This window comes from Coregonus lavaretus (genome assembly GCF_964263955.1).
Source record: "Coregonus lavaretus genome assembly, contig: HAP1_SCAFFOLD_1913, whole genome shotgun sequence".
Classification (NCBI taxonomy): Eukaryota; Metazoa; Chordata; class Actinopteri; order Salmoniformes; family Salmonidae; genus Coregonus; species Coregonus lavaretus.
This window is the reverse complement of record NW_028162996.1, coordinates 81,821-93,405: the sequence shown is the minus strand read 5'-3', so window position 1 is coordinate 93,405 and position 11,585 is coordinate 81,821. Positions and strand designations below refer to the sequence as shown.

At 43.3% G+C, this 11,585-nt stretch overlaps 1 protein-coding gene across 1 annotated transcript; it reads left to right on the top strand.

Annotated features, from left to right (window-relative positions):
- Positions 1–74: 74 nt before the first annotated feature.
- On the top strand, positions 75–10,239 carry LOC311118597 (N-lysine methyltransferase SMYD2-A-like; the record flags this gene model as incomplete). Its single annotated transcript, XM_084193387.1, has 5 exons — positions 75–185; positions 5,462–5,582; positions 6,972–7,146; positions 7,786–7,894; positions 8,489–10,239. Coding segments are annotated over 5 exons (600 nt in total), but the record flags the coding sequence as incomplete, so codon positions are not given.
- Positions 10,240–11,585: the final 1,346 nt, after the last annotated feature.

Here is an 11,585-nt window from a genome sequence, read left to right as displayed (position 1 = left end):
CACACACATACTGTACACACATACCCTGGCCTCTAACCCTGACCTTATGAACTCCTTCCTGTCCCTCTGTGTAGATCTTCAACAGTTACATTGACCTGCTCTACCCGACGGACGACAGGAACGAGAGACTGAGAGATTCTTACTTCTTTACCTGCGTGTGTGATGAGTGTGCCACCCGGTCTAAGGTACAGTATAATAACCTGATAAGGTACAGTACAATAACCTGATAAGGTACAGTACAATAACCTGATAAGGTACAGTATAATAAGCTGATAAGGTACAGTACAATAAGCTGATAAGGTACAGTACAATAAGCTGATAAGGTACAGTTTAATCCCGTCTAAGATACAGTACAATAACCTGATAAGGTACAGTACAATAACCTGATAAGGTACAGTATAATAACCTGATAAGGTACAGTACAATAACCTGATAAGGTACAGTACAATAACCTGATAAGGTACAGTTTAACCCGGTCTAAGATACAGTACAATAACCTGATAAGGTACATTACAATAACCTGATAAGGTACAGTACAATAACCTGATAAGGTACAGTATAATAACCTGATAAGGTACAGTTTAACCCGGTCTAAGATACAGTACAATAACCTGATAAGGTACAGTACAATAACCTGATAAGGTACAGTACAATAACCTGATAAGGTACAGTACAATAACCTGATAAGGTACAGTACAATAACCTGATAAGGTACAGTATAATAACCTGATAAGGTACAGTTTAACCCGGTCTAAGATACAGTACAATAACCTGATAAGGTACAGTACAATAACCTGATAAGGTACAGTATAATAACCTGATAAGGTACAGTTTAACCCGGTCTAAGATACAGTACAATAACCTGATAAGGTACAGTACAATAACCTGATAAGGTACAGTACAATAACCTGATAAGGTACAGTATAATAACCTGATAAGGTACAGTTTAACCCGGTCTAAGATACAGTACAATAACCTGATAAGGTACAGTACAATAACCTGATAAGGTACAGTATAATAACCTGATAAGGTACAGTTTAACCCGGTCTAAGATACAGTACAATAACCTGATAAGGTACAGTACAATAACCTGATAAGGTACAGTACAATAACCTGATAAGGTACAGTATAATAACCTGATAAGGTACAGTTTAACCCGGTCTAAGGTACAGTACAATAACCTGATAAGGTACAGTACAATAACCTGATAAGGTACAGTTTAACCCGGTCTAAGATACAGTACAATAACCTGATAAGGTACAGTACAATAACCTGATAAGGTACAGTACAATAAGCTGATAAGATACAGTACAATAAGCTGATAAGGGACAGTACAATAACCTGATAAGGTACAGTACAATAACCTGATAAGGTACAGTTTAACCCGGTCTAAGATACAGTACAATTTCTTTACTTGTAAAAACCTAATAACTACAAACCACCACATTATAGGGTCACTATAACTAACCCATAACCTATTACCACCACTACTACTACTACTACTACTGCCATCTCTACTACTACTACTACTGCCATCTCTACTACTAAACTACTACTACTGCCATCTCTACTACTAAACTACTACTACTGCCATCTCTACTACTAAACTACTACTACTGCCATCTCTACTACTAAACTCCTACTACTGCCATCTCTACTACTACTGCCATCTCTACTACTAAACTACTCCTACTGCCATCTCTACTACTAAACTACTACTACTGCCATCTCTACTACTAAACTACTCCTACTGCCATCTCTACTACTAAACTACTACTACTGCCATCTCTACTACTACTGCCATCTCTACTACTAAACTACTACTACTGCCATCTCTACTACTACTGCCATCTCTACTACTAAACTACTCCTACTGCCATCTCTACTACTAAACGACTCCTACTGCCATCTCTACTACTAAACTACTACTGCCATCTCTACTACTACTGCCATCTCTACTACTAAACTACTACTACTGCCATCTCTACTACTACTGCCATCTCTACTACTAAACTACTACTACTGCCATCTCTACTACTACTGCCATCTCTACTACTAAACTACTCCTACTGCCATCTCTACTACTAAACTACTCCTACTGCCATCTCTACTACTAAACTACTACTACTGCCATCTCTACTACTAAACTACTACTACTGCCATCTCTACTACTACTGCCATCTCTACTACTAAACTACTCCTACTGCCATCTCTACTACTAAACTCCTACTACTGCCATCTCTACTACTAAACTACTCCTACTGCCATCTCTACTACTAAACTACTACTACTGCCATCTCTACTACTAAACTACTACTACTGCCATCTCTACTACTACTGCCATCTCTACTACTAAACTACTCCTACTGCCATCTCTACTACTAAACTACTACCACTGCCATCTCTACTACTACTGCCATCTCTACTACTAAACTACTCCTACTGCCATCTCTACTACTAAACGACTCCTACTGCCATCTCTACTACTAAACTACTCCTACTGCCATCTCTACTACTAAACTACTACCACTGCCATCTCTACTACTACTGCCATCTCTACTACTAAACTACTCCTACTGCCATCTCTACTACTAAACTACTACTACTGCCATCTCTACTACTAAACTACTACTACTGCCATCTCTACTACTAAACTACTACTACTGCCATCTCTACTACTAAACTACTCCTACTGCCATCTCTACTACTAAACGACTCCTACTGCCATCTCTACTACTAAACTACTACTACTGCCATCTCTACTACTACTGCCATCTCTACTCCTACTGCCATCTCTACTACTAAACTACTACCACTGCCATCTCTACTACTACTGCCATCTCTACTACTAAACTACTCCTACTGCCATCTCTACTACTAAACGACTCCTACTGCCATCTCTACTACTAAACTACTCCTACTGCCATCTCTACTACTAAACTACTACCACTGCCATCTCTACTACCACTGCCATCTCTACTACTAAACTACTACCACTGCCATCTCTACTACTAAACTACTACCACTGCCATCTCTACTACTAAACTACTACTACTGCCATCTCTACTACTAAACTACTACCACTGCCATCTCTACTACCACTGCCATCTCTACTACTAAACTACTACCACTGCCATCTCTACTACTAAACTACTACCACTGCCATCTCTACTACTAAACTACTACTACTGCCATCTCTACTACTACTGCCATCTCTACTCCTACTGCCATCTCTACTACTAAACTACTACTAAACATCCCTTTTGCAGGACCCTGTCTTTCAAAGATAATTCGTAAAAATTCAAATAACTTCACAGATCTTCATTGTAAAGGGTTTAAACACTGTTTCCCATGCTGGTTCAATGAACCATAAACAATTAATGAACATGCACCTGTGGAACGGTCATTAAGACACTAACAGCTTACAGACGGTAGGCAATTAAGATCACAGTTATGAAAACTTAGGACACTAAAGAGGCCTTTCTACTGACTCTGAAAAACACCAAAAGAAAGATGCCCAGGGTCCCTGCTCGTCTGCGTGAACGTGCCTTAGGCATGCTGCAAGGAGGCATGAGGACTGCAGATGTGGCCAGGGCAATAAATTGCAATGTCTGTACAGGGAGACACCTAAGACAGCGCTACAGGGAGACGGGACGGACAGCTGATCGTCCTCGCAGTGGCAGACCACGTGTAACAACACCTGCAGATGATCGGTACATCCGAACATCACACCTGCGGGACAGGTGCAGGATGGCAACAACAACTGCTCGAGTTACACCAGGAACGCACAATCCATCCATCAGTGCTCAGACTGTCCGCAATAGGCTGAGAGAGGCTGGACTAAGGGCTTGTAGGCCTGTTGTAAGGCAGGTCCTCACCAGACATCACCGGCAACAATGTCACCTATGGGCACAAGCCAACCGTCGCTGGACCAGACAGGACTGGCAAAAAGTGCTCTTCACTGACGAGTCGCGGTTTTGTCTCACCAGGGGTGATGGTCGGATTTGCGTTTATCGTCAAAGGAATGAGCGTTACACCGAGGCCTGTACTCTGGAGCGGGATCGATTTGGAGGTGGAGGGTCTGTCATGGTCTGGGGCGGTGTGTCACAGCATCATCGGACTGAGCTTGTTGTCATTGCTGGCAATCTCAACGCTGTGCGTTACAGGGAAGACATCCTCCTCCCTCATGTGGTACCCTTCCTGCAGGCTCATCCTGACATGACCCTCCAGCATGACAATGCCACCAGCCATACTGCTCGTTCTGTGCGTGATTTCCTGCAAGACAGGAATGTCAGTGTTCTGCCATGGCCATCGAAGAGGCCGGATCTCAATCCCATTGAGCACGTCTGGGACCTGTTGGATCGGAGGGTGAGGGCTAGGGCCATTCCTCCCAGAAATGTCAGGGAACTTGCAGGTGCCTTAGTGGAAGAGTGGGGTAACATCTCACAGCAAGAACTGGCAAATCTGGTGCAGTCCATGAGGAGGAGATGCACTGCAGTACTTAATGCAGCTGGTGGCCACACCAGATACTGACTGTTACTTTTAATGTGTGTACTGTTCCCTTTGTTCAGAGACACATTATTAAATTTCTGTTAGTCACATGTCTGTGGAACTTGTTCAGTTTATGTCTCAGTTGTTGAATCTCGTTATATTCATACAAATATTTACACATGTTAAGTTTGCTGAAAATAAACGCAGTTGACAGTGAGAGGACGTTTCTTTTTTTGCTGAGTTTATTACTACTGCTGCTACTACTACTACTACTACTACTACTACTACTACCACTACTACTACCACTACTACTACTACTACTACTATTTCACAACCTTAAATACTTCAAGCACACACATTTTTGTCAGGAAATGTCATTTTGTAGTCTCTACTTGTAATAACAATAACTGCAACGCTTTGATTCCCCTCTGCTGTCTATAGCAGCATTCCCCCAACTCGGTCCTGGTGCCCCCCCCCCGGGTGCACATTTTTGCCCTAGAACTAAACAGCTGATTCAAATAATCAAATGTTTGACGATGAGTTGATTAGTGGAATCAGGTGGAATCACCAATCAACTCATCAAACCTTTGAGAGAAAGAGAGAGAATACCTTTGTGTAGTGCTAGGGCAAAAACCTAAATGTGTACCCTCCCCTCTTACCTCCTCCCATACTAGACAGGGACTAGACAACTCCTAAAACTGGGTGGGTCACACACTGTGAATGCAGCAACGGTGTGGGACGCACTGCAGTAAAGACCTGCAGAACTCCGTGTTCTTGGTCTGTTTTGTGTGTTTATAGGTCGGAGTGTGTCCTCATTGTGTCCAAACTAGAATACATTCCCCTCTGGAGCCATTCTAGCCCTGTTTTACCCCAAACCCTGACTTGGATCTTCTCTCCTCTCTCTCTTCTTCCCTCTCTCCTCCCTCCCTCCCTCTCTCCTCCCTCCTTCTCTCTCCCTCCCTCTTTCTAGGATGGAGCTAAGATGGAGCTTCGTAAGTTGAGGTCTCCCCCCGAGCCAGAGGAGGTCAGAGAGATGGTTCGCTACGCCAGGAATGTTATTGAAGAGTTCCGTAGAGCTAAGCACTACAAGAATATCCTTTTCTTTCCCTACTGTACACCTCTTCGTTTCTATACCTTCTCTACTGTAAACCTCTTCGTTTCTATACCTTCTCTGCTCTCTGTACTGTAAACCTCTTCGTTTCTATACCTTCTCTACTGTAAACCTCTTCGTTTCTATACCTTCTCTACTGTAAACCTCTTCGTTTCTATACCTTCTCTGCTCTCTGTACTGTAAACCTCTTCGTTTCTATACCTTCTCTACTGTAAACCTCTTCGTTTCTATACCTTCTCTGCTGTAAACCTCTTCGTTTCTATACCTTCTCTGCTCTCTGTACTGTAAACCTCTTCGTTTCTATACCTTCTCTACTGTAAACCTCTTCGTTTCTATACCTTCTCTACTGTAAACCTCTTCGTTTCTATACCTTCTCTACTGTAAACCTCTTCGTTTCTATACCTTCTCTACTGTAAACCTCTTCGTTTCTATACCTTCTCTGCTCTCTGTACTGTAAACCTCTTTGTTTCTATACCTTCTCTACTGTAAACCTCTTCGTTTCTATACCTTCTCTGTCCATCTCTGTCCCCCCCCTGTCACTTTCTCTACCTCCTTCTCTCTCTCACACCTTCTCTGTCTCCCCCTCTACCCCTCAAATCAAAGTTTACAATATACAGCGGGTGTAAACCGTACAGTGAAATGCTGACTAGCCACTCTTCCTTCAGTGTAAAGTAGAGTAGTAAAGTCATCAATAGACAAGAAGCACAACGATCGGTAAATAAGACAAGGAAATAAAATATAAATAAAAGAACACAAGCAGAAGAGTGTTTTGGCTGGTCCCTCTTTAGTGTCTGGATACCGTGTGGGAGGTTTGATCGACAGTGGGGCGTGTGGTGCGCTGTAGATACGTCACGTATTCTGTTCCTGTGCTGTAGGTGACATGTCGTGTAGTAGGTTCAGTACCACTCAGCAACCTACCATATGACTGGACCTTCAATAGCTTCTCACACTAGAAGGAATCTGCCCTTTTACCCACAAATCACTTCTGCACAGCCAATGTTATGAACGTTAGCCCATAGCCTAATTATTTTATACCTGGACTGTGTGCTCATTGGACACATTGGTTTAGGGAATGCCCTTTGAAGTAAACATGGAATGCCTAAGGGGTAGGGACTCTTGGGAGAAGAGCCTAGGGCAGGGGTAATCAACTCTGACCCTACGAGGTCCGGAGCCTGCTGGTTTTCTATTGTACCTGATAATTAATTGCACCCACCTGGTGTCCCAGGTCTAAATCGATCCCTGAAAGAATGGAAAAAAATCAGTGGAACTGGCTTCCAGGTCCAGATTTGAATTTGAGGGCCCCTAGGGCTTGTTTTTGAATGAGGCCTCAGTCAGTCTGTGTTGTGTTGAGTCCTTTACTCTTCAGCACCCCCTAGTGACCTGCTGGAGATCTGCGAGTTGAGCCAGGAGAAGATGGGCTCTATATTTGCAGACACTAACGTGTACATGCTGCATATGATGTACCAGGCCATGGGAGTGTGTCTGTACATGCAGGACTGGGACGGAGCCATGAGCTACGGAGAGAAGATCATACAACCATACAGGTAACAAATGCATACAACCATGACAGTGGAGACTACTGAGAGGAGAGGACGGCTCATCATAATGACTGGAATGGAGTCATGAAAAACCACGTGTGTCTGATACCATTCAGTTGACTCCATTCCAGCCGTTATGATGAGCCGTCCTTCCCTCAGAAGCCTCCACTGCAAGCACACACTTTCCAGGCAACACACACACACACACACACACACACACACACACGTACGTGAAATTGGGGCGGCAGGTAGCTTAGTGGTTAAGAGCGTTGTGCCAGTAACCGAAAGGTCGCTGGTTCTAATCCCCGAGCCGACTAGGTGAAAAATCTGTCGATGTGCCCTTGAGCAAGGCACTTAACCCTAATTGCTCCTGTAAGTCGCTCTGGATAAGAGCGTCTGCTAAATGACGTAAATGTAAATGTAAATGAAATGTTTAGTTGTGTTATTTCCAGTGATGTAGTGGTAAAAAAAGAAATAGGTGGGTAAATGGTCATTGCCGTTCGCTGCGAGTAAAGTAACGCTCCTTTTTACTTTCAATTTGTCCGCAAAAGGTGGGTTAACGCACGGCCAAAATAAAAATAAAAGTGCATAAACAGCGTTTACCTTCCACTACGCCACTGATTATTTCTTCTCCTGTGTGTCCAGTATCCACTACCCAGCCTATTCTCTGAACGTGGCCTCCATGTACCTGAAACTGGGCCGACTATACCTGGGACTGGAGAGGAAGAACCAGGGAGTCAAGGCGTTAAAGGAGGTAACGCCTCGTCATTCACCAGGGTATTCAGGAAGTACACTGACGTTTCCAATTCTCTTCCATGCTTCTCAAGGAGGAAAATGTGGAATTGGAATTTGGTTTATTTTCTGAATTGACTGAAATTGAAATGGAATTGACCCCAACCCTGTCACACACACACACACCTTATTCAGTTATTCTTGGTTCAGTCTGGGCCTTTGATCAATTGAATCAGGTGTTTTAGTGCAGAGCTTAAGCCTGCAAACCCTGTAGCTCTCTGGCAGTTGGAGATCCCTGATCTATGGTTTCCCACTTGATGGCCAAACTGCAAAGTCAAAATTTACTATATCGTAAAAATGAATGAAAACAAAAATGTGCTTTTTGGTCTTAATGTAAGGTTAGGAATAAGGTTAGCAGTGTGGTTAAGGTTAGGTGTTAGGGTTAGGAATAAGGTTAGCAGTGTGGTTAAGGTTAGGTGTTAGGGTTAGGTTTAAAATCCGATTTTAAGAAGAGGTATTGTAGATACAGGCAGGGTTTATGACCTTGCAACTTGGCCAGATGGTGATGACCAACAAACGTTGATGGGTAACGTGTAATATCCTGTTTTCTGTGCAGGCGATCGCCATTATGGAAGTGGCTCATGGGAAGGATCACCACTACGTAACAGAGGTCAAACGGGAGGTGGAGGAGCTGAAGTAAGGAGGAGAGGAGGAGGAAGAGTGAAGAAGAAGAGGAGGAAGGAGTAATGAGGACGAGAGAAGGAAGAGTGAAGAAGAGGATTAGAGGAATGAGGAGTAATGTGAAGGAGTGAGGAGGAGAGGAGGACTTCTCCAAACCCTGGGTCAAAACATAATAATTAAACAAAACAGCTGCATGGCACTGAGCATGCATCCTATACCTCTCTTTACGTGTCTCTCTCTCTCCCTCTCTCTCTCTCTCTCTCTCTCTCTCTCTCTCTCTCTCTCTCTCTCTCTCTCTCTCTCTCTCTCTGTCTCTCTGTCTCTCTGTCTCTGTCTCTCTCTCTCTCTCTCTCTCTCTGTCTCTCTCTGTCTCCCTCCCTCTCTCTCTCTCTCATTCCGTCTTGACTTATTCCGTCTTTGACTTAAAGTCAAAATCAGGTTTCTCATGTCACAGAAAGTTATTCTCATTACCAGTCAGTGGAAAGAGACAGGCTTCTACGGTAACAATACGGTAACAATCAAATCATGCACTGTGAGGTCTGAGACAGTACATGATGGGAGTATTTGATGTACTGGGTAGCAGTATTGCTGTAACTGGCAATGACACTTGTAATTTTTGGTTTGTTTTCGGGCGCCTGGCCTCGTATCTGCCCAAACTGTGAAGAGAAGAGAGAATTCATGAATTCCCAAATCATGTTTGTATTAACTGATAAAGAGTTTCTCTCTTCTCTCGTAGCAAATTGAGAGAATGCAAAAAAAACAACATTTGTTTTAAGTCCAAACTTTGTCTTACAGCACATACCTTGTTGAGGAAATGTTGTCCTTTTGCCTGTTTTAGAAAATCAGAAGTGTTGCATATTTTTTCTCACTCATAAAACAGGATGCTGTCTTTGTCTGAAGGGAATTCATTGGAACTCCAGAAAAACTGTCTTGTGGATCCCTCAGCGATTCTCATTCTCTAAACAGTGTCCACTAACTCTGTTCCTGGAGAGCTCGCAGGCTTTTGTTCCAGCCCAGCACTAACACCTGATTAAACTGATCATCTATTTTCTACTTAACACTTATTTTTCTTAAAACTGCATTGTTGGTTAAGGGCTTGTCAGTAAGCATTTCACTGGAAGTTCTACACCTGTTGTATTCGGTGCATGTGACAATTTGATTTGAAGCCCAGACATGTGGCTAAATTGATTAGCTGAATCAGGGCTCCTATTCAGACATTTTCTAAAGCTGAGTTTACACAGGCAACCCAATTCTGATATTTTGCCCAGTTATTGGCAAAAAAAGCTGATCTGATTGGTCAAAAGACCAATTAGTGAGGGGGAAAAAATGATCAGAATTGGGCTGCCTGTGTAAACGCAGCCTTTGAGTATAGTGCTGATCTAGGATCAGCTTTGCCTTTTAAATCATTATGAATAAGAGGGGGGGGGACCTGATCCTAGATCGGTACTCCTACTCTGAGACGCTTCGGTCATTCAGTTGACTTTGGGATATATGAACCAGTTTTCCAAAGACACTGTTGTGTTATGCAGTTTTATATGTACAGAGGAAGGAGACACTTCTTCTTCGATGAGGTTTAACGGCGGTTGGCATCCAATACATGTTGCATTACCGCCACCTACTGGACTGGAGTATAACTCCCTTATACTTTGCTTGAAAAAATTAATAAACAAATACCCTACCATCTAACACTACACTCACATTTATTTTTTATAATAATAATAATTTAAAAAATAACACCACCCTACTCCACTATTTAAATCTATTTAGTCCTACCTATAATAATATGCCATTTAGCAGACGATTTTATCCAAAGCGACTTACAGTCATGTGTGCATACATTTTTACGTATGGGTGGTCCCGGGGATTGAACCCACTACCCTGGCGTTACAAGCGCCGCGCTCTACCAATTGAGCTACAGAGACCAACAACCTGAAAGGATGGGACACCACCACTTAACACACCCTGTAACTCTTCTGACGTCAAGTCACGCACACCCAAATACCTCTCTGCAGCTGCCACCACAACCTCAATCCATCCCTGCAGTACAGTTGAAAACCATTGCTATAAATGCTAAAAATCCAATCTTACTGAAACATATATCACTTGTTGGCCTATCCCTCTGTACTGGTACAGATCTACTACTCACACCACTCCTCTCAGGATCCCTCCCCCTTGACCCATCTTCCTCTACTTCCTTCACTGCCTCAGCATATGACAACATCTGCACTACTGTAACCCTGGAAACCTCAACCTGCCTCTCTCTCGCACGGGACATTTCTGATCCCCAGCCCCATGGGCACCCCTACAATTAGCACATACCACCTCAAGGGCGGCAGGTAGCTTAGTGGTTAAGAGCGTTGTGCCAGTAACCGAAAGGTTGCTGGTTCTAATCCCTGAGCTGACTAGGTGAAAAATCTGTCGATGTGCCCTTGAGGAAGGTACTTAACCCTAATTGCTCCTGTAAGTCGCTCTGGATAAGAGCGTCTGCTAAAATGACCAATTAATTTTTTTATTTTACTTTCCCCAATGCTACACATTCCTTTGTCTCATGCCCTTCTGCACACTTCTCACACCTCCCTCCTACATACTGCTGCCACATGCCCATAAGCTTGACACCTGCGACAACGTAAGGTATTCGGCACAGGATAACATATATCCTAACATCACTTTGTCGGGCAAAGACTCAACATCAAAACTCAAAACAACAGACAATGACTCTTCTGTTTCTCCCGTCACGCCCCCCTGTCTGTGTCGCACCAAATGACGAGCATCACAAACACCGGGAATCTTCCCCTTCAGTTGGTCAACTTTTACATTTACTGCTACCCCAGTAGGAAGGAGACACCAACCTGCTCTCAGAATATCTCTCTGAGTGAAGAGCGGGCAGACCAACTTTCCAAATAGGGGAGAAGCGCTCAAAACTCACTAGTTGTTCTTTCAAGGAAAATAGTACAAAAAATGGGAAGTCTGAAGACCTCTCGTATTGCCAACCTTAATACAATGGCAGCAAATATTTGTATGAATTCGACAAC